Source organism: Cynocephalus volans, chromosome 15, assembly GCF_027409185.1.
Source record: "Cynocephalus volans isolate mCynVol1 chromosome 15, mCynVol1.pri, whole genome shotgun sequence".
Taxonomy (NCBI): domain Eukaryota; kingdom Metazoa; phylum Chordata; class Mammalia; order Dermoptera; family Cynocephalidae; genus Cynocephalus; species Cynocephalus volans.
This window is the reverse complement of record NC_084474.1, coordinates 86470720-86493999: the sequence shown is the minus strand read 5'-3', so window position 1 is coordinate 86493999 and position 23280 is coordinate 86470720. Positions and strand designations below refer to the sequence as shown.

General features: G+C 52.2%; 1 protein-coding gene across 4 annotated transcripts in view; it reads left to right on the top strand.

The window, feature by feature from the left end:
* Positions 1-20626, top strand: part of ST3GAL1 (ST3 beta-galactoside alpha-2,3-sialyltransferase 1) — a 94098-nt gene extending 73472 nt beyond the window's left edge. For 2 of the 4 annotated variants that reach the window (XM_063079511.1, XM_063079513.1), the window contains 8 exons: positions 997-1111; positions 1564-1712; positions 3519-4391; positions 10101-10297; positions 11234-11413; positions 12697-12742; positions 14125-14244; positions 16144-20626. In XM_063079511.1, coding sequence (XP_062935581.1) covers positions 4086-4391; positions 10101-10297; positions 11234-11413; positions 12697-12742; positions 14125-14244; positions 16144-16317 — 1023 coding nt within the window. In that variant the 5' untranslated portion in view covers positions 997-1111; positions 1564-1712; positions 3519-4085 and the 3' untranslated portion in view covers positions 16318-20626. Of the gene's footprint in view, positions 1-996; positions 1112-1563; positions 1713-2130; positions 2152-3518; positions 4392-10100; positions 10298-11233; positions 11414-12696; positions 12743-14124; positions 14245-16143 lie in introns of those variants that run through there. The other 2 variants (XM_063079514.1, XM_063079512.1) reach the window with 2 other exon arrangements.
* Positions 20627-23280: the final 2654 nt, after the last annotated feature.

Here is a 23280-nt window from a genome sequence, read left to right as displayed (position 1 = left end):
TACTTGCCTTGCAGAGATCTTCAGCCCGTGGCGTGTTGGCTGGGGTCCCATCTCAGCAAGCCAGGACTTTGTCCCCAGCTGCCTCACACTTGAAGGGGCGCAGGAAAGTCACCCAGTCCTCCTTTTTTCCCTGGCCGCAGGAAGGGATGGAGGGGTGTTCTTGCTTTTACCCTGCACTTGTTTCCAGGGCTTTTCAAAGGCTGATTGATACCAGCCCAGAAGCTTCTGCCGCTAGGTGGCATCCAAATGAGCACCCTGGCCTCAGAGATGGGAGGAGAGTGGCGTGGTCCCACAGCTTCTGCAGCTCAGCCTTGCCCCCTGTCCAGCTCTCACCCACCCCTAGGAGGTTGTAGGGAACCTGAGCTCTCATCCAGAATCACATTTGATCAACATGGTTCAACAGTCATCTGTTTAGGAAAACGTCCTGCCCTGGCATTGGGTGTACAGAGTCAGTAAGGGCATCTTGGGCCCTGCTCATTGTGAAGATAATGTAGTGAGACCATGTCAGTCCTCTGCTCATACCCTTCAGTGGATCTCCATTTCACTCAGAGAAAACTTAGTCTTGACTGTGGCTTCCATAGCCCAGCATGCTGTCACCTTCCTACATGCCTGGCTCCTGTCTGACCCTATCTCCTGCTCCTCCTGTCTCTGATCCAACCATAGCCGCCTCCTTTCTCCCGAAGTACCCGGGGCCTTGCTAATGCCTAGAAAGCTCACACGTTAGAGCCTTTCACGATATATCCCAACCACCGATCTCAGTGCCTGGAACCGCAGAGAGACCAGCAAATATGTAGTCAGTGAGTTGGATGGACGGATAGACCTTGACAGGTTGATGTCCCTGAGCAGTGAGCAGAATCTGTGTTGTCAGCCCCGTTTTCCAGTTAAAGGAATGGTTCAGAGAGGTTAGGGACTTGTTCACAGTCACACAGCAGATGGGTGGCATGGCCTGGTGAGAGTTCGCATCCTTTGACTCTTCGTGTGTGCTTTTTTGCTCAGAATTCCCGCTGGATTGTCAGCCTTTGCATTTCCCTCCATTTGTTTCTGCATTCCTTCATGCTACCAGCCACCACTGAACACCGAGTGCGTGCCAGGTGACAGGGCCACAACCTTGGTGAGACCGAGTTTCTATCCTCATGTTGCTTCTAGTCCAGAGGGGAGACAGATAAGAACGCAGTGAGCAGAGTGGAGCCAGGGCACCGTGGGAGCCAGGAGAGGCCCAGCTCACCCCAGGAGTGGGTGGGGCTCCCTCCAGGATTCAGCACGATCTGAGCCCTGAAGAATCCGTCCAGGATTCAGCATGAGCTGAGCCCACCCAGCAAGCAGGGTGCGATGGATTTTCTGGACAGTGGGGACAGCGTGGGCTGGGGCCCAGAGGCAGGAGCAACTGTAACCTGTGGGTCAGGCATGTTGCTTCAAGTTACAGATAATCTGCTTTACACAATAAAGGGGATTTATTCTCTCATGTAACTGAATTATCAAGGTGTAGGTGGGCTACAGGTATGGCTAGATCAGGGATTTAGTGCCACTTTTCTGGGCCTCATTTAGCTCTAACCTCTTCCCCAGGAGCTACTAAAATGGCCAGCATGATGCTCCGTATCTAAACAACAGAGGAGCCAGAACGAAGGAAAGTTTCCTCCATCTTGACAAAAATCCCAGGGTTCAGTCGATTGGATGGATTAAGACAGACACTCATCCCTGCACCAATTGTTGTGGTAAGAGGGCGGGGAACCTCCGCCAGCCAAGTGAAATCGGGGCCTACCTGTGCAGCTAAGGGGGCTAATCCAACTCAAATGACAGAGCTGCTCCTTGGACTTTAAAATAACTGGATGAATAATTGCAAGAAGACAGATGACAAGATGGAGATAGGGAAGTGAGCAGGGAGGAGTGGGCGGGACAGTTACAGACACCAGTAGGTTATAAATACAAGCCAGGTTGTTGTGAGAAGTAAACAGTGGAGCAGTGGACAAGGGCCAGTACCAGATGACATTGCCACCTGAGCTGAGGAGCGGGGACCTTATCCTGCATACAATGGGCTTGGAGATGAGGAAGGTGTAGGGCATTGCACCAAACATGTCTTGAGCCCTGGATGTCTCCAGAAAGGCATTGTGGATTTAATCTGGTTTTTGAGCTGCCATTCTACTCAACTGAAAGGTAATCAATTCTCTTTCAACTCTCACTTTCCTGGAAAAAAAATATCCTTCTCGTTAAAGAGCTACACATTGCAGATGGGGAGGAATGGATCAGATAAATCAGGATGGGGGGGGGGGAGCATCCCAGGCAAAGATCAGAGAGATCAGACTTCACTGTGGAGCTGTGACCACAACTGTACCAGACAGAAGCCCTAAGACGTCAGTGAGATCTGGGGAATTGTGCTATGGGCATTTGAGGGGTCCCCATTTTTCTTTGATAGAATGTGCTCCCTGTTCTCTCTATCCCTCCAACCATGGTAATCTAAAGACTAGTTAACATGATGGGTGTCAACTCCAGAGTAGAGGCCCCACCCACTGTTCCTGGTCCCCCAACCCCTCCAGATACAAGGAATTGGAGGGCTGGGGATTTGGACTCAGATCCCACTTCCTCCTTTCCCTATGACCTTGGGCAAGTCATTTAGTCTCTTTTAGTCTCAGTTTCTTCTAAGACAAAAAGGGAAACTAGTATCTTGCTGGCTGTGTACTTTAAGGATTCTCTGAGGCAACAGATATACATGAATATATATATCATCATGTTGGCCCTTAGTGGATCACTGAGGAATATTCACTCCTTTATCCACTTAAAAAGGAAAATTAGAGTTCAGTAATTGCCTAATAGATACCAGCAGCTCAACATACATCGTTTTATTTGTCTTCATAACCATCCTATAAATAGCCATCCTATAGATAGGGATATTATTATCCCATTTTACAGAAAAAGAAACTGGGGGTGGAGGGGGCAGGAAGGTTGAATAACATTCCCAAGACCACACAGCTGCTAAACCAGAACTTGAACCTGGGCTGTCTAAAGCCCCCTCTATGGAATCCAGGCCAACTGGCAGAGCCTGAATGCCAGGGAAAGTGGAAGCCTGGGTCTCTCCCTAACCATACCATTTTTGCTGCTGTTGTTGCTGAAATTCAGAATCCAGAAGAGAGTGAAGGAGAGAAAGGCAAGTAACATGTGTTTAACAATCTCCGTGTACATCGCACCACGCAAGCATCACTGAAGCATGTCACAAACTTCTGTGGCGTGCTCAAATGTGCTAGGTCTCGATTGTAGGATACATGGATGGGACACCTCCCACGCCCCTTCACAGCCTCTCAAATAGACGCTGATTCCTCACCGTCCACACACACGTGCACACTCACACATACACTCACTCACTCACTGAAGCTCAAGAGGGTAAATAAGTCATCCCTTGCCACCTGTCAAGTTGGCTGATGACAGAGGGGAGGCCCATGGAATGCACCCTGGTGGAGGCATGGAGAGAGATTCTTTTTATAGCAAGGTCACAAAATTTCATCCTCTGTTTTTCTTTTTTCACACAGATGACACACAACCCTCTGTGCCTTCGTCAAGCTGGCCACTTAACCGCCACGTCTCTGGCGACACCAGGGGAAAGACAAAGCTCTAATTAATGACTGTCACAAACCACACTTTCTGGACAAGGGTGGCAAAGACCCTTCCTTCCAGATCCTCACCCCCGAGGGACCCTGGACTGTCACAGAGATTAATTACCCCTCAACCCCTTTGGATGGAAAACGAAATCACTGTTACTAAGTTCGATTAGAGCTTCATCAAGACACACCATTAGCTCTTTAAGGACTGTAGAGGAGGGAGGCTGCTTTACTTCCTGAGACGACAAATTATGGCAGGCACAGCCAACATGACACGAATGGCCTTTGTGGACCACGCAGTGATGTCCAGAACACACGGGTGGCCGTCCCCTGGTGGAAGTGGAGTTGGCCGCAGCAGCCCTTGAGGCCTCCCTGGGAATTCCCGCTGTCCCTTCTGATCGAGTCTCCATCCCTGGGATCTTTCTCGTCCGTGTTTCTCCTCAATTCGGAGGGATTTCCTCTAGCCCGTCCCAGGGAGGCCCCCTCCAGGAAGGGAAGATGGTGGCCATGAGGAAAAGGACCCTCAAACTGCTGACCTTCCTTCTGCTCCTCGTCTCCCTCACCTCCTTCCTCCTGAACTACACCCACACCACGGTGCCCACCACCTGGTTCCCCAAGCAGATGGTCCTGGAGCTCTCGGAGAACCTCAAGAAGCTCATCAAGTACAGGCCATGCACCTGCACCCACTGCGTCGGGCAGCGCGGGGTCTCGGCCTGGTTCGACGAGAGATTCAACCGGACCATGCAGCCACTGCTGACGGCCCGGAACGCGCTCCTGGAGGAGGACACCTACCAGTGGTGGCTGGTGAGGCCTGGGGCTGAGCGTGGGGTCTGGGGGTGAGTGGGGGGGGGGGCTCCCAGAGCCAAATGTCAGGGCCCTGCTGTGCGCCTGGGGCCCTGCCGGGGATTTAGCAGGATTCAGATTATGGTTCATTTATTTATTCATTCAACAACTGTTCATTGAGGATCTATTGTATATGTCAGAGCAGAAGGTGCTACATTAGCTCCCTGTGGTTGCTGTAACAAGTTACCACAGATGTGCTTAAAGCAATAGAAGTATATTCTCCCACAGTTCTGGAGGCCAGAAGTTAGAAACCGAGCTGTCAGCAGGATCGGTTCCTCCTGGAGGCTCTGAGGGAGAATCCACTCCACTCCTGTGTCTACCTTCTGGTGGCTGCTGGCTGTCCTTGGTGCTCCTTGGCTGGTAGACATGTCACTCCAGCCTCTGCCTCCACTTCATGTAGCTTTCTTACTCTGTGTCTCTTTGTGTCTCAAATCTTCCTCTCCGTCTCTTATGAGGACACCTGTCATTGGGTTTGGAGCTCATCCTGAATTCAGGATGGTCTCATCTACAGAGCCTTGACAATTTCATCTGCAGAGTCCCTTTTTCCAAATAAGGTCACGCTCCCAGGTTCCAGGGGCTAGCACTTGAACATATCTTTAGGGGGGCCACTTCTTCATCCACTCTAGGTATCAAAATGAAAAAAAAAAAAAGAGACAAGGTCTTTACTCTTGTGGAGTTTTATTCTGGCTGGGAGAACCAGATGAGAAACAAATTAGCAAGGGGGTTCAGATGGAAGTGCTTAGAGGAAGGTCCAATGAGGTTTGTGATGGAAATAAACTTGGAGAGGGGTCTCTGTAAGTAATTAGGGGCCACACGGAGGTCTCTGAGGAGGCAGGTCTTGAACTGACCCAAAGGCAGAGAAGTCATCGACCATGGAAGGACCTGAAGAATGTGCTGCCAGTCCCTGGGACAGCAAGTACAAGAGCCCTGGGGTGGCACCAGCTGGCTGTACTGGAGGAGAGGAGAGCCTGGTGTGGTTGGGGTGCCCCGAGTAGGGAATGTGCTATGAGAGGAGGTTTGGGAGTAGACAAGCCCATGCTGAGGAGTCTGGGGTTTGTTCTAAGTGCAACAGGAAGCCACTGTAGACTTTTTATCAGGGGAGTCCCATGATCAGATTTACCCATTTGAAAGGTCATTCCAGTTGTTGAATGCAAAATAGCTCTAAGGGGAGCAAGAAATATGCATGCATTCCTTATTTATTGAGCATCTACTCTATGCCAAGCACCACTATACTGAGATGGAAAAGACATTGTCTTCTCTTCTTGGGTTTCAGGGGTGGGAGGGAAAGAAGGGAAAACAGACAATCACAAACCATGTTGATAGATGCTATGCAGGAATTGGGCACAGGAGATCGGGGACCACATAGGAGGGATATCTAACCGCTCCTTGGGGGCTGGGGCTCTGAGAGGAGGCTTCCCAGAGGAGGCAATGGCCAAGTTCATCATGAAAGAAGCAGAGAGGTCATCTGAGTGTATTCTGGAGGAAGGACACTGCAGACAGAGGGAGCCATGTGTGCATCACCTGGAGGTGTGAGAAGGCATGTGTGGGAGCAGGAGGTAGAGAATCATGCCTAAAATCCATGTGTGACTGTGGCCATGGGCATAGCTCATGAAGTCCCTTATAGGCTGTGCTAAGAGAAGAGAGAGTTGAGTGTAGCTGAGACGACCAGGGAGACATCCCGCAGGAGGCAAACTTTCCCATACAGCATTTTCTTTAAGCCATTCCTGTGCTTAAGGAGCTTATGGTCTATTTGAAATGAACAGAAGATGTGCATGAAACTTAGAAGGGTCTAAAGCACTGTGCTGTGAATCAGAAGACCCGGCTAAGTCCTGGTGTTGGAAGGGGGCTCTGGGGATGTGACTGAGAATGGGACAGGCAGGGTCTTTGCCCTCTCAAAGACTTGAGTGCCTGGTGCAGGAGGTGGTAAACTGAGCTTGATAGAGAATAGGGCAGGCTCTCAACCTCTGCACTATTGACATTGGGGCTGGATAATTCCTAGTCATGGGGGGATGCCTTGTGCATTGTAGGATGTTTTAGCAGCACCCCTGGTCACTACCCATTAAATGCTACTATCACCTAGTCCCTTCTTCACCTGGGCCACCTGTCAGCAGGCATTTATTGAGTGCTGATTGTATATAGGGGAATATACTTGGAAACTAGTTGGGGAGATAGGGGAAGGAGTGTCTTTGAACTTTCTCGCCTGTATTCATATCAGTAGCCCTGTAGTACTTTACTGTCATTTACAAAAGGCTGAGAAAAACAATATTTCTTCCCAAGGAAAACAGTGGTGTAGCACTGAGTAACCGTCTGAGATGAGTTATCTGGTCAGTGGGAGATTTAGGATGCTAATCTACAGAAAGGCAGCTCAGTTTCCCACCTGGGTTCTACCTGGCTCTGCTGTTGACACACTCACTATATGACCTCAGGTGAGTCCCTCCCCAGATCTAGGCCTCAGTCTCCCCTTTTGCCGATGAAGGGTTGGAACAGATCCGAGATTCCTAAAGTGTGGGCCACGTGAATTGAGGTCATATGAGGCAGGACATAGAAGAACATTGCATCACGGAGAGAGGAAACCTGCTCTTAATTCCTTTCCGACTCTGCAGTGCAAGGACTTTAATTTGGCTCGATGTTTTATTATGCACCTCTCTAGTACTTGCCAGTCTTCATTCTAGCAAAGAGAGGACAGCTTGCCTGGGCAAGCAACAGGATCAGCTGGAACTGAATAGGGTGGTTTTGCTTTCATCGTATTATACAATTACCTTTTACTTCTGCCAGGTAATCCTCGCTTTCCATTGTGTTAGAGATGTGAGGTTTCCTTTTCAAATAAACTTACTTTGTTTTCTTAATTGAGTCATTAAAGGGAAGTAAGTCAGTGATGGGCATGAGGGCTGTGCACTCGCACCAGGAAGCACAGGACACACTCCCAATACATGTCCACGGCCTCCAAAGCACATGTGTCACCTAGGAGGTGCTCAGTACCTGTCACTGCATGATGAATATAGCATGGTATGCTGTTCCTTAATTCAGCACACAGTGCCATGCTTCCTCCAGGTAACGGCACACATGAGGGCACTCTATGGTCCTGAGCACATCTTCATGAGGTTGGGGAGCCCTTCCAGGTAGGGACCTCTGCTGGGTTCCTGCAGGGGAGCTTGGCTGTGCTCCTCTACCCCAGGGGTCTCGAGTGCTGGACCAGCAGTAGCAGCACCTGCTGCCTTCAAGCAATGCAGGATCTCGGGCCCCAGCCCAAAGCTACTGGGTGAGGATGGGAAGCTTTGCAAGATCCCAGGTGACTGTCTGCACATTCTAGAGCAAGAAGCTTCTCCAGGCAGTCCTATCAGATGCAGGTGATTAATCTGGATGGTGGTTTCGTGTGGTAAAATATATAACAGTATTTATCATTTTAACTATTCGTAATTTAGTGGCATTAAGTACATTCACGGTGATGTGTAACCACTATTTATAAACAGCACTTTTTCATCATTCCCAATAAAAACTCTGTATCCATTAAATACTAACTTCCCCTTATCCCCTCCTCCCAGCCCCTGCTGTCGACCCTTCTACTTTCTGTATCAATGAATTTGTCTCCTCTAGGGCCCTCACGTAAGTGAAATCATACAGTATTTGTCGTTCTGTGTTTGGCTTATTTCACTGAGTGTTTTCCAGGTCCATCCATGGTATATCCTCTATCAAAATTTCCTTCCTTTCTAAGGCTCAATAATATTCCATTGCACATCTGTACCGCCTTTTGCTTACCCATTCATCCATCACTGGACCTTTGGGCTGCTTCTACCTTTTGGCTATTGTGAGTAATGCTGCCGTGGACATGGGTATCCAGATGTATGTTCAAGACCCTGCTTTCAGTTCCTTGGGGTGGGTACCTGGAAGTGGAAGTGCCGGGTTATATGGTGGTTCTGTGTTTAACCTTATGAGAAACCACCAAACTGTTTTTCACAGCAGGTACAGTGTTTTACATTCCCACCAGCAATACACAGGGTTCCATTTTCTTTATATCCTCACCAAACCCTATTATTTTCCATTTAAATATGATAACTGTCCTAGTGGGTGTGAAGTGTGGTTGGATACTGTTGCCTGTGTTTCTCTGCGGCATGTCTAGTGGTCTAGTGCTAGAGGAGATGCCAGATGGTTTTAAGCAGAGGAGAGACCTGGGTGTGGCTCCCCTTGGGGATTCTGATGCCTTCCATCTAAAGGGGAAACTGGGTGCCCGGGACCTTTCTGCACACCTCCCTGGTCAGTAATCTGAATAATGGCCAAAGCAACCGCTAGCCACACCTTCCTCTCCTAGCCACTCACTGTCCCTGGGGCTGGGGTAGCTGATAGGAATCACCTCCAGCCCACCTCCCCCAGCCCCAGGGGCTGGCTTTCCAAAGGTCGAGATTCCCGGGACCAGAGATAGCAGCTGTGTTGTGGGAGAAACCTTAAGGTGGGTTTCTAAAAACCTGGGTTCAAATCCTGATTTGGATTCGGAACAAGTCACTGAACCTGTCTGGCCCCGGAGTGTCCTTCCCCATCTGCAGTTGAGGAGATGCACACCTGGCGTGGTGACGGGGTCAGATGCAGGACTTCTGTGGAGTCTCTCCGGGGATCACTAGGAGCGAGGAAAGCAGACGCATCCGCAGGCAGACACTACACAGCATGACCACAGCACCACCTGCACCAGCGGGCCGACCAGATGTAGAGGGAGGGGACCAGTAGGGTGACCAGCTCATCCTGGTTTTGGCATTGAAAGTCCTACATACAGGGAAACCCCTTTGTCCTGGGCAAACCAGGCTGACTGGTCACCCTCGGGATACAACTAATGCTTGACATTGCCTGGGGGACAGGGAGGGTGTCAAGACAGCTGGCACTTGAGCTAGGTCTCAGAGGATGGAAACACTTCGGTAGGTGGACATCGGAGGCCTTTGTGCATCCAGCTGATTCTTTCGTCTGCTGGAGTCCAGGAGTCCTGGGGCGGGAGCAGCTGTGGGAGACATAAGGATACACAGATGCCTTACTGCCGTCAGCCTGCCTGGCCCTGTCCGGGGCTGCAGAGCTGGCACCAATACCTGTTCTCTGCTCTTCTTGTTAAGGCGTGAATGAGGGCTTGCAGGTGTCTGGGCTTGGGACTCGATAAGGACCAGGGCAGAGTGAGATTGACTCCGAGTTTCCGGCTGTGACTCTTAGGGGAATGGAGGGCCTTTTGGAGAGAGAGAGTGGAGCACCACAGGAGGAGCAGGCTGGGGAAGCAGATGAGCTCTGCTTGGGCAGGTCACATGAGCAGGGCCTGGGAGACCCGGTATGGAGTGAAGATCTGAGCTAGATTACCAGATGCTTCTCTCATGGGCCTGATGCCTATCAGCTGGTCTTCTTGTCGCAGGTAGCCAGAGCAGTGCCTAGCACATAGCAGATGCTCAATAAATATGTGCAGAATGAATGAATGGTCTGTTTCCTTTCTAGCTGCCTGAGTAGCCCTTGAGCTTATCGGGGAGGAGGTGGAGATGGTGTGTCTGAGCTGTCTCTATTTCCAGGGGCTCAGCAGAGGGCAGGGTACCCGGGAAGTCCCCAAAAACAACAGCAGATGGTTTGGGGGCTCAGCAGCCACGAGGTTGAGCCCACCCAGCCAGAGTCAGCACAGCAGACTAAGTGTCTCCTTCTATCCTCTGCCCACAGAAGCTCCAGCGGGAGAAGAAGCCCACTAACCTGAATGACACCATCAAGGAGCTGTTCAGAGTGGTGCCCGGGGATGTGGACCCCGTGCTGGAGAAGGGGTCGGTGGGCTGCCGGCGCTGTGCCGTTGTGGGCAACTCTGGAAACCTACGAGAGTCCTTGTATGGGCCCGAGATAGACAACCATGACTTCGTGTTCAGGTGAGTGCCAGACCCTCGCCCAAGCCCACCATGTTGCCCCTAGGTGGCTTCTTGAAGCAGGAGGAAGCAGCTTTGCTCAGGGTCAGTAGGTTGTTCCTGGACTTACCTGGGACACCAGGCCCCTCACTGCTCTCTCCAGGCCTCAGTTTCCTCATCTCTGCATTGCAGGATGGACTAGATATGCCTCTCTGGATGCAGAGAGGAAACTGCACAGTGTGTCCCCAGTGGGCCAGGAGCATGGCACAGGGAGGCCTGTTGAGAGGGCCAGATTGAAGACTCTTGTTTTATTTTTAAAATTTATCCCCATTTTGCCATCTATGCTATAATAGAGCCATATGCTTTCAATGTAAAGTATATTTTCCCATCACCAAGTAAAAGAGATATTTCAGGAAGATGCCCCAAGTCTGTCCTGGGTTTCTTGTAATCTGCACCACACCACTCACAAGTGCCCCAGGGCGAGAAGCACAGCACAACCTTCAGGAATCGTCTCTTGTTTCTGTGATCTCTGACTTTACATCCTTAGACCACTCACCTGGCCTTTCGGAGCCGATGTACCAGATGTCCAGTGGAAATGTCCCTTGTGAGAGGCAGAGGGTCAGTTTTGCAGTTAAATGGACCTGAGTCCGGGGTGACCACTTAGTAGCTCTGTGGCCTGGGACAACCTCTCTGAGCTCAGGTTTCTTCGACTCTAAAAAAGGACCATAAGATGCCGACTGGATACGGTTGCACATAAGAGGTAATCATTGGTGGAATTGATTAGACCGACTGGAGATCCTAAAAGAGGAAAAAATGATGAAAGCCTTTGAACTGTGTCTTAACTGTCTCCATTTTACAGATGAGGAAGAAGAGGCCTAGGGCAGGAAGGTGACTCACCTGAGGTCACACCACAGGTTGCCCGTGTCCTGCCACCCAGCTTTCTCTCCCTTCTCCTTCCAGGATGAACAAGGCACCCACTGTGGGGTTTGAGGCCGATGTCGGGAGCAAGACCACCCATCACCTCATGTACCCCGAGAGCTTCAGGGAGCTGGGGGAGAACGTCAGAATGGTCCTGGTCCCCTTCAAGACCATCGACCTGGAGTGGGTGGTGAGCGCCACCACCACAGGCACCATCTCCCAGTGAGTCCCTCCACAGACCCGCCCTGCTGTTGCCACCGTGGGCACCTCTGTTCCCACCATGCCCTTCCCTGGCTATGCCTACCCCTGGGATGCCTCCCTCCCGAGCCCCACCTCCTACGGGCCACCTCCCGCGACTGTCCCAACTCTTCCCTGCCCCCCTTTCCTCCCACTTCTTTGAACAAACCACAGGCATTAGCCGTCCTCCTACTAAGGTCTCCCAAATGGACTCCAAGGTTTGCGTCCCCAAGCACCCTGGAAACTTTCCAGTAGCAGAGAAAGGATTTCGCATCTGTTAGCTCTGCCCCGATGGTAGCAGCCCCTTGCTTTGCAAACTGTAAAGTGCAGGAGTGGGGGGATGGGGAGTGCTTGGCTGCCCCTGCTCCCCCTGACCAGCCCCCCATGCCAGGGCAGCACTGAGGACTTTGGCAATGGATAAGTCACTGTCTGCTTCCACGAGAGCAAGGACTCACATTTCCTGAGCATCTGTTTTGTCCCAGGCACCACACTGGCACATGGCACATGATATCTCATTGTATCCTCACAATAGTCATTATTGTTAGCTTCATCCTCCCAGTGAGAAACAGGCTTGGCCAAGCAACCTGGCCAAGGCTGAACTTGACACAGAGCCTGTGCTCCTACCTGGGGCCAATTCCTAAGTCCCTGATTCTTCCTGCAGAGAAGTGGCTTTGATGTCCAGATTTCCACAAGCCTCCTCGTCTTAGGCTGGGCTTCCTGGGAGCAAAGCTGGTGCCAGGGACCTGGGTCCAGGACACTGCTTGGGGCTGTGCCCTCAGGAGAGCAAGGGGGGGCTGCCTAGAGCAGGGGAGGGCCAGGCCAGGATGTGGTCTCTGCAGCGCCTCCTTCCGCAGGAGCATGAAGTACACCCCAGAGTTAGCTCAGCGTGGTGGGGGTTTCTCTACCTACACCGAGGGAAGCTTATAGCCCCTTGGGTGAGAAGGTGGCAGTGTGGGCCGTCCGCAGCCAGCACCCCAGCTGCTGGCCCCCACCCTACTTTCCAACTGTGCTGTCATCGAGCCTGCATGGGGGCAGGAACCAGCAGACCCTCCTCGAATTAGCCAAGATCACCCTCTGCTGTCTGTAATGGAGCTGCTGTGGGAGGGGACTTGGGTGGGGTAGGGAGGTGGTGTCCCTGAGGGAAGGAGTGGGGGGGCAGGAGAGGCCCTCCGCTTCCTTGTACCTCACCCTCTAGATGTGAGCCCCAGAGCTGTGTGCCCAGGAGGCCCCCTGCCCACATTAACCATCTTCTCTTTCTCCAACTGCAGCACCTACATCCCCGTTCCCCCGAAGATCAAGGTGAAACAGGATAAGGTGAGTGCAGGCTCAGGCCCTTTAACTCTAAGCTCAGGTTTTTAAGGCTCTAGGACCCCTGGCTGATGGAGGCACAACCCCACTGAGCTTCCCTGCTGGGGAGAGTTTCTCAAAGTGGGGTCCCCGGACCACCAGCATCACCTGGGATCTTGTCACAGACACAGATCCTCAAACTCACCCCAGACCTACTACATCAGAAACCATGGGATGCTGCCCAGCAGTCTGGGTTTTAGCAAGCCCTCCAGAGATGCCAACGCAGGGTGCAGTTTGAGGCTCGCTCCTGTATGGTGTGAGCTTCTCAAAGCCACACCTCACCTCCTGTCTCTCCATGTCCCCATCTTCCCCAAAAGGTCCTCAGTATGGGGCTGGCCAAGAGATGGGCAAAGGGTAGAAGAAGGAAGGAAGTGAAGTGCACACCACACTGGCCCTTTGCACACGCAGTCATATTTAAATAGGCTCAGCAAGGTCAGGCAACTTGCCCAGGGACACACAGCTAGTTCGTGATATGGCTAGAACTGAAGTCCCCCTGTTCCTCCAGCACCCTGCCCTTAGCACTGGGCCGAGCTGCCACAGGGAAGAAGCCACACATGCATCCTACAGGGTGGAGCTGGTGGATGGATGGGAGAGCTTCGCAGAGGCAGCAGGACCTTAGGGCCAGACTGAGAGATGAACGGTTCACCAGGGACCTCATAGTCCACCCTTCTGGTCCATTCCTAGGGGCTGGAATTTGGCTTCCTGGACATGCACTCACACCCTCTACTGCCTGAGAAGTCCTCTTTGCTGTCCTCGAGGCAGCTGTGGGGTGGTGGAACCAAGACCAAGCCTGATACTGGGACCCCTCCCAGCTTGGCCACTGCCGGCTGTGTGACATTGAGCACGTCACTTAACCTCTTAGAGCCTCGGTTTCCTCCTCTGTAACACGAGGAGAAGGAAACCTAGCACATAGGGTCCTTTGAAGGATTGGCGATGACTCTGGCCAGTGAAGGTAGAAGGGGTGGCTGGGTGTACGTGTCTTCTGATTGTCCCTGTCTACCTCATGCTGTTCCCTGGAACGTCCTCCTGAGCAGCCTCATGTCTCACTCCCTGGCCTCCTTGGATTTTTGTTGAAATATCACCTCTACGTGCTCCTCGCCCCCGTGCCTTAGGGCCTTGCTCCACTTTATTTCTCTCTCCGGTCTTTTCACTTCCAAGCACCCTCTAGTGATGCAGGCGGGGCCCACCTTTCCCACGCTCACGGAAGCCCACAGGTGCAGGGGTATATGTCAGGTCTGTCGTGGCTGTGTCCCCACGGCCATGACAGTGGGGGGGCACCTAATAGATGCTTCATGTCCTTTGCCGACCGTAACTCATGAAGAGCCACATCCTCCTGATCTACCCCACAGATCCTGATCTACCACCCGGCCTTCATCAAGTACGTTTTCGACAGCTGGCTGCAGGGCCACGGCCGCTACCCGTCCACCGGCATCCTCTCGGTCATCTTCTCCATGCACGTCTGTGATGAGGTAGGCCACCCTGCCCCGTGCCCGGGGGGCTGCCCGGAGGAGGAGGCACACCACTCTGTGTTCCTGAGAGAGGGTGGGCAAGAGGGCCTAGCCGTGTCTTCCAGAAGCCCAGATTCCTACAGTGGGGCTTGTGATGCTGTCTCACAGCGGGTGTTAGGGAGTGACAGTGCTCTATGAGAAAGTTCTCAGGAGCACAAGTTCTGGCACATTCTGTGTGAGCGCCTGTGGTAGAACCAGGACCCTCGGATGTAGCAGGGAAATAAAGGATCGGATTCCATCAGGGAGAGTGGTGTCATGCCATGGTCTCCACCTCAGTTTTTCGTTTAGAGTCATCTGGGGAGCTAAATTCCAGCACCCAGGCCACATCCTGGCCCAATTTCACCGCAATTCCTGGGGTGAGAGCAGGGCACACAGGGGTTCCACTGTCCACCGAGGCTGAGAACCAGCAGCTTTGGAGCATGCATTTCCCACACAGCCTTGCCTTGCCGTCCATGGGGTTGATAATCTGAGGCTTGCGGCCACCCCGGGCACAGGAGCAGGAGGGAGGGCCACACCGCCTCCTCCACCTCCCCAGCCTCCTCTCTGGTCCTGGGTTCACGCAGGGCATTCTGATGTCCCTTCATGTCACATGCATCCCAGCCCCAACCCCACCCCTCTGGGCTTGAGGTTGGAAATCCCAGGAAGGGCCGAGGGGGTTGCGCGGTAGGTCCGCACTCTTGGCCTCGGCTGTTTTCCCACAAGCCACTAGTGGCTGCAGCTGGAAATGTGGGTTTCCTTCCCATGTCCCCACCCCCCACCTCCAGCGCACTGGTCACAGACCCCTTGGGGTTGTGCCTCAGAAATGTGACTCTCATCTCCTTCCTCCTATCTGACACTAATGTCCCTGCTCTGGGCAGATTTGTGTCCATGCTGGCATTTACTGAAAAAGCTGCATTTGCCACGGAGCTGTCCCCTGCCCCCACTGTCTCCAGCTCTCAAGTATGAAAATGTCCTTTAGCCCAGATAGCATGCCCTCTCTCTGGAAGTCCTTCCACATGTTCTCTTCCTGGTCATCTTCTACTCATTTTACAAGACCCACCTCAAATGTCACCTCAGAGGAGCTTCCTCTGGCCTCTCGGGTCACTGTCCCCTCCTCTGTACTGTGGGAGCCCTGAATCCAGCCGGTCCCTCCAGGGACTGCTCAGTTGATGATCACCATCAGTTATAAGCTCTGAAGGCTGAGACCTGAGTTGGTCCCCACTTTCCCAAGCACCCACCCGGAGGCCCCTGTGAAAGCTGTGCCTGGACTTTGATATGTCCCGCACTGTGCTCGGCACACAGTAAGTGCTCCATCAGTGTTGCCACCTGTGTGGAAGGCCCCCCACCCACTCGACAGTGAGGGCCCCTGGACCAGGTGATACTGGCCTCAGCAGAAAAGGATCAGCGCCTCCCACCTGCCCTGTTGTGATCCCGATTCTTGGTCCCATTTTCCAGATGAGGAAAGTGAGGCTCAGAAAGGTGATGTGACTCACCCAGGGTCCACCATGTACGTGGCAGAGCTGGGATTTGGGGCACTTTGCCTGGCCCTAGAGCCCTGCTCTGCACTCAGCTCCATTCCACTTCCTCCTTCCGTGGCTCCTCAAGCCTTGGAGAAGAGGTTGCACCTTCCCCAGTGGTGAGACCCAGCCCTTCAGGGAACCCATGTGCAGGTGCCTTCTCGGGCACCTTCTGGCACTGGACCTCCACGCTTTTGCTTTCCCAAGCCCTCAAGAGTTCCAGGAACCTAGTGCAGGGTTGATCTGAATCCTTGGCAATGGTGTTGACTGTCGGGTTGGATTCTGGGAATGTCTACAGGCTCCCTTTCTCAGAGATCCCCCCCACCGCCTGCTGTCTGGTTCTGACCTTGGCTTTCCCCTGCAGGTGGACCTGTACGGCTTCGGGGCAGACAGCAAAGGGAACTGGCACCACTACTGGGAGAACAACCCATCAGCAGGGGCTTTTCGCAAGACGGGGGTGCATGATGCGGACTTTGAGTACAACGTGACAGCCACCTTGGCTTCCATCAACAAAATCCGGATCTTCACAGGGAGATGATGCTGTGAAGAGTCGAGGATGGACGCACCGGATGGCGCCTCTCCATTTCCAGCTCCAACATCTGGCCGGGGTCGTCCGTTCTGAGAGCCTTGAGGTCCAGCCTTGGGGCTGTTCCCAGGTGCCACACACAGCCTCTCGCGCCCATCCTCCAGCAGCATCTACGCAGCAAGGTCATGGAACTCTGCTGGGCTGCAGAGCAGGTCTCAGAACCTGCCTTGGTTGGAGAGAACTTTCCTCCACTGCTGTTCCAAGCTGGGGAGATGCTGGGAAAGGTCCAGTCTCCAAACACGAAATAGTCTGGCATCTGCCGCAGGGGTGGGGGTACAAACACTAAAGACTCCCACATTCTGAAAGTCAGGACAATTTCCTGGGGGAGATGGGCAGAGAGACATGCCACTGCCAAGGGCTGCAGGTTTGACTCTTAACCTCCGATTCTCACTGGGATGTTTCCGAGTGACAGTTACCTCCAGGACAGAGTCACACTGGGCTGCATTGGCACTCAGGGCGAGATGATGTCCTTTGCACAAAGCCTGGCCTCTCACTTGGTATGACAACCCCGTCATTCCTTTCTTCCCAAAGCTCATTTATGATGGGGAGAGGCTGCCCACCCCAAAGATCTTCATAGAAACGTGTTTCTGACTCCCGAAGATCCCTCTTCCCAAGTCGATGTTCCCTGGAGTGATCATTCTCGGTGGTTATGATTATGGCTGAGTGCAGATCTGATTAATTCCACGTGCCTTTGGGGAAGAAATGCATGCGTTGGCTGAAATGAGGCAAAAACCCCAACTCGGGAAAGCCGGTCCCCACCAGCAGCCCCCGCTCCTCTGTAGCTGAGAACATCTTTTCTAGAGTCCTGAGCCAGGGCCTGATTTGGAACAATGCTCAGGTGATACTCAAGGCCACCCAGAGGTACATCAGCCATGGAATGTCCACTGACACTTCCACAGACTGTTGGATTTGGTGCCCGTAACCCTCCAAGACCACACAAGGGACCTCCAGCAGCCAGCACTTTCCCCAAGGACCCAAGTCTCTGCTGGCCACCTTTGTGGCATCCTGGGGGTTGGGGTAGGGGCATCCAAGGAACAACGGTGACTGGCACATACCTCATCTTCTCACTCCCCATCTACTCTCTTTTTCCCTCTTTAGTCTTCCTGATTATTTATTGATTTTTAAAAAATTCAACAAACATTGTGTGCACTCTGGGGCTCTGTTGCTGGTCCTGGTGTTTTCATCAAGCTTGCTATTGCTTCACCAGTAGCTGGGGAATGCGGAGCTTAAAGAATGGTTGTAGGGTTCCTCAGACATGGGGTGTTGGGGGTGTCTAGGGTGTGTGGGTTTGCTGGTGGGCGATCCCGTGATGGCAGGTTGGAGGATTTGTGAAATGCCCTGTGCTGCCTCACTTCCGGCCCGCCTGCTTTCTTTCTCATTGTGCACATCAGTTCATTCTCAGGCTAGGAGTCTACAGAACTCAGTGAAACCTCACTGGGGCCAGGTAGAGAGGGGTGAGCCACAGGCATCAGATCGTCGGCTCCGGTTACTGATGTTTAATCAGAAAAACCACTTTTTCTGTTGAAAGCATTTCCATAAAAGCCACTGCTCCTTTGGGGTGTGTGTGTGTGACATTTTCCTGGTAGAGTGGGACGGATGCAGTCTTGGAAGAAGATGTGGGACCTGCTCTCCCCAGCACAGGGTCCCCCTCTGAAAACTGGGAGGGAGGGATTACAGGATCCTGGGAAGGGAGGACTCAGTCCACAGATGGCTTCCGGCCATTCACAAGAGTCCCCGGAAGTTGCACACCAAAGTTGTTTTTTCCCCAGAGTCTGCATATAAACATTTTTCTGGGGAGAGTTTCCACAGTTTTTATTAGATTCTCAAATATTCAGAATCCCTACAAACAAAAAACAAAGAAAACTTGTTGCAACTTTAAAATTCTCCAAACCATATGACTCTTTTGACTGATAGAGGCTGATAGATTGCTGTGAGGTCATAATTCTGGGCAGACATCCTCAAAGGCTGGACCTCACAGTGTGCTGATGTGAAGACCTCTGTACACATTTGTCAGTTGGCGGTTAATCCTGGGGACAAACTGGAGAAAAGTGAGCAGTGACACAGGGAGCAGTGTTGATCCCTGAACTCTTCCCTTCTCCCACAAGCTGAGTCTAATTAGGAAGTTCGGGTTGAGCAATCTACTTCTTTGGGTTTTACTGAGTGAGAATTGGTCTTCAAAGTGCAGATGTGCCCATGTCTGAGCTGGATGCAGCCCAGGTCAGTTGTCTGGTCAGTATGGTCTCTCCCTCCCCACGTTCAAGCTGTGAGATATCTTCAAGCCCACCAAATTCAGCTCTCCCGTTTTACAGATGAGAAAAGCAAGGCCCAGAGAACGAGAGTGAACCCATCTTAAAAGACAGAACAGGTCAAAGACGTGGAACAAAAATAGGATGTTATTGGTTTCATGTTTAAAATATCCAGATATGGGCTTTCCTAGCATCACGAAAAAATGTAACTGAAAAGTGGGTGACTGAGTCTCTGTTCTGCCTCTCAGCGCTTAGCTCCTTCTCAGGGTGCCCACATGGCCCTCTGGAAGAGACAATAATCTTTCCCTTAGCCCCACAGACATCTCCTTGTGTCCCACTGGCTTAGCAAAGTGTACTTAACTGAATAAAAGCCAGTCATTGTGGCCAGGGTTAAATGCACCAGTTGAGGCAATGGCAGGGCTCCCTCGGGGCCTGAGTCCCAGCCCAGGGCTCTATCCACTCCACAGGTGCAGAGCTCCTTGGACCCCAGCTCGGGGCTCTGGGCAGGGAGCAGGGGAGTCCCTGCCTGCTGCACATGGGGCTGAACCTGAAGCCTCAAAGGCAAGGGCTGATGCGGGTGGCCCAAGCGATCTCATATAACACCCAGCCTGTGGGGTCCCCCAGCGAGCCAGGACGCTGATTTCCTACAGCTGGAGTTGCATGGCCCTCCCCTCCCCTCACCCACCTGTTAGGGGGGAAAGGAGGAAGGATCTGTAGCCCCTGGCTCCCTGGAGGAATCCGTGGCAAAGAAGAAAGTCTTCAAATGGACACCTTTTGAAATGGCTTTGTCAGGCACCATCCAGCAAACCACAGGGGCTGGGGTTAGTGGAAGAAGCCAGATACAAAAAGATAGAACATCAATAGGAAAAGCAGATAAGAAAGGGGAGAGGGCAGGTCAGATCTGGGTGATTTGGGGAAAGGGCGGATTGGGAGCCTTAGATGGAACTGCAATCCTGAAGGGGGCTTCTGAGTCCAAGGTGGGACAGAGCCACAGGGAACGGTTAGAACTGTGATGCTTGCTTTCATTGTTCTAGTCAGGGTAGCCTGAAAACAAGTAAAGTGGAAAACAGGAAAGAACCCACTCTCCCTTGCCTGCTTATGATGGGAAATGCTTTCTCCAGAGAAGCCCAAGCCCTGAGTGGCCACTGCCCAGCTCAAGGTGGCTGGATGCCAGCCATGAGACATTAGCCACTGTCCTTGCCCCTCTGAAGCACTCAGGGATGTTGTCGTGTCCATTGTGGTCATCTGGCTTGCAGCAAACGTGTCCCCACGCCAGGCTGCTTATCCTCCCCGTGGTCTGGGCTAGCCAGATTTGAGGGTCAACTCTCCTCTTGTTTGTAGTGAAAACACCCCCTCTTGCACCCCTGGGTGCTACCTGACACCCGTGCAAAGAAAAGAAGGGAGAGTTGGGAGGAAAAGGCAGCAACAGGCAGAGAAGTATCTCCCAGTTTGTCAATTTCAGGGCATTAGCAACTTTTTTTTTTTTCCTTACCAAAAAAGCACTGAATTTCCTACAGGGAGTGAGCCTGATTCCAGCCTGTTCTCCCTCCCAGCCCATCAGACGATCCACACTCGGGTTGAACTCAGTTCCATCACTCAGCTTCTGTCATAGCACAAAACTGCCATTGATTGCCACTTGCCAATGGTCCTGGGCCAGGACTCCAGCTTGAACCCCCGAACCTGCGTCAGGAATTGCCTGCCACGTTAGGATGACCGTGGGTTCATTCCCTTCCTCCTGCACAATTGCTTTTGTATTTCACTGAATTCCCTTCAAAGCCAAAGTTTCTTGAGCACTTTTTCTTCTTTGCAGTCTTGTCTGCTTGGTTGTTGATGTTTTAAAATTTGCTTCCAGTTCCCCTTCGCTTCTCTGTGTTTGTTTTGCAGCTGCTCATAGGATGCATTTTGAATGACGGTAGCAAGAGTCGGCCTTCCTGGGCTCCTGTTCTGTTTTATTTATTGTTGAATATTTCCAATGATTCAAATCAAAGTGAATTAAAAAGACCTATTTTATCGTTTGAGTGTGTTTTGTTTGTTGTTTTTCTGCGAGGGTCGTGTGTTGGTGCTGCCTCTTGCTGTTTTCATTTGAGATCATTTTAATCCTGAAATGGCTGAGGCTCCATCGCCTGAGGGCCTCCTGGGTTAGTGTCCCCCCTTCCCAAATGCCCCAAGGTTCAGGAGCAGAATGGAGCAGTACACAGCTGCCTGACAATACCAGCCATCGGTGTGAGGTCAAAGCCAAAGCATCTCTGGGGCCCAAGGAGACACACACCAGCTACTGGAGCATGTGCTGAATGAAATGATGTTGGCCAGGCCTAATGTGGGCTGTGTTAGTGTCTGTCCTCCCCCGACAGAGATAGGTACATGCGGGGGTGGACACAAGCATGGGTCAGAGCTGGCACGGATCTCCCATTTGTGTGTGCGTGCGTGCGTGTGTGTGTGTGTGTGTGTGTTTAGTAGATCCATAAATCCATATTGGGACTCTAATGTAAAATTGGTGTAAATAGTAATGATACCTCCCAACTCGTGTGGCACTTTATAGTTTGCACAGAACCGCCCTGGGAATGATCCCTTTGAATTCTTGAAACAGCCCTGCAGGGCTGGTGAGTGGTTGAGCCAGAGGAGGATTCAGACTGAGCATTCCCTCTCTGGATCCAAGCTTCCTGTTCATTCTGCTGCTTCTGCGTTACTCTGTGCTCAGGCAAGAAAACATTTCCTGAATTCCTTTGAGATGTTTATCCTTGGTGACCTGAAGGCAGTTCCAAGAAGGAGGATGGTGCAGAGATTCACACAGGTGCCCTGGAGCCAGGCTGCATGGGGTCCTAATTATTAGCTGTGTGACTTTGAGCAAGTTACTTAACCTCTCTGTGCCCAATCTCCTCATGGACAAAGTCATGATAATGTAACACCTACATATAAACATGCATTAAGGAATAAATGTGTTAAACAATGGGGCTTACAAAAGAGCCTGGGACAAGCCTCAAATAAATGCTAGCTATAATAAAATTGAACACGCAAGTGAAGAAAGAGCTGTCAGCAAAACTGAAATGGATGGTTAGGCTCTGCTGAGGAGCCCAGTCTGACTTTTTTTTTTTTTTTTTTGCCCCTCCCTACTTTCTTGACTCTCTAGATACTACCTCCTGCCCTTGTTGCTGGGGCTTTCATGTTCCCTCTGCATCTTATAGTGGTTTGTTCAATTCCAGAATTCCCTCTCCTCCTTTTCCCTGTCACTTCTCTGTCCCCACCCTGTGAAAGCCCTCCTCTCATCCGTTGTTAAGACACCCCCAGCCCTCCACTCCATCCCAGACCTCGTGTCCCCCAAATTCTTCCCTGGTTGGCCTCATATTACACCTGCAATGTGGGCACATGACCACAAGATGGCGACACACTGCAGTCGGCCCCACTGGGATGGCTCAGCATGGCGTGAGCCCCCAGCCGCCCACTCCTGCACACACCCCGGTCTCAGGGTCCTTGGCATCTGGTAGATTTGTTTTCTCCCTGGAGGCAGGACAGGTAGGTGGCTGGGCATGAGGGGAATCAGGAGGATGCAGAGCAGAACTGAGAAGGGAATTCACATGGAGTCAGCTGGTGGCTGGTGTTGATGGCCCAGCTAAGGTTGGAAGAGCCAGTCCATGAGGCTGGGCCCTGACATAGGAAGTGGACAGCTGGCCTCATCCAGGGGGCCTCTGGGAGGAAGCACCATGGGCGAAAAAGCTGGAGACCCTGCAATGCGATGGGTGCAGGAGGGAGCACGTGGGAATAGAGGCTGGCTGGGGAGGCTGGGCAGGCAGGAGAGGAAGTAGAGCCTGCAGACATTGGACCCAGGATCTTTACAGAAGCCCCTCGAGGGCTGGCAGGCTGGGAGGCCGTGCGCATGTGGTGTCTGAACGAGTGGTTTTCAAGACGGAGCAGCTCCAGGTGATGGAGAGAGGGCACAGAGACGGTGTGGGGGAGCAGACACCTGAGGCCTCCGAGGGCAGGGGCTGTGTGTGAGCTCCACGGGACACTACAGTCACACAGGATAAAGACATAAGCTGGATGGAAACACACTTGTCCATCTGCAAAGTCTGCCATGTGTGAGGGCCCGTGGGCTGCAGGATGGCAGATGCTGGCACTAGGAAATGTGGAAAGGTGGGCATCCAGTTGGCATGTGCAGCAAAGAAAGATGCAGAAACATCAGTCCTTACCCCAGATGTTGCTGTCAGAGTTGGACAAGAGCAGCCACAGGCTGGGGTAATTGCGGGGGGTGGCATTGCAGGTCCCAGGACTCTCCAGGTTTGTTCCATGAGTCAGGGGAGTGACCCTGTCTCTTTGCAGGGCTGGGGGCTCCCTGGATGTCACAGTGCCTGGCTGGCATGCTCCTGGCACACAGAAGAACCAGAAAAGGGGATCAGAACACCGCCTTTGAGCCCTCGAGAGGGGATGTTTCCCTGTAGCCTGTAACTGTGGGAAGCGGGTTGTCCTGAGGTTTCTTTAGATCTCAGATATGAAGGTCCAACTTTAAGCATTCTGAGAACTCTTGGACTGGCTTTTCTGAAGCTTTGTCCAAACAGGGAGGGAGCTATACTTGGTATGGATTTGTAGATGGCTGGAAGATTTCTTTCCTTTGTAAGGGGAAGGGTGAGGCTGGACCATGGGTACCCACAGGTCCCAGGAGTCAAAAGCCTGGATT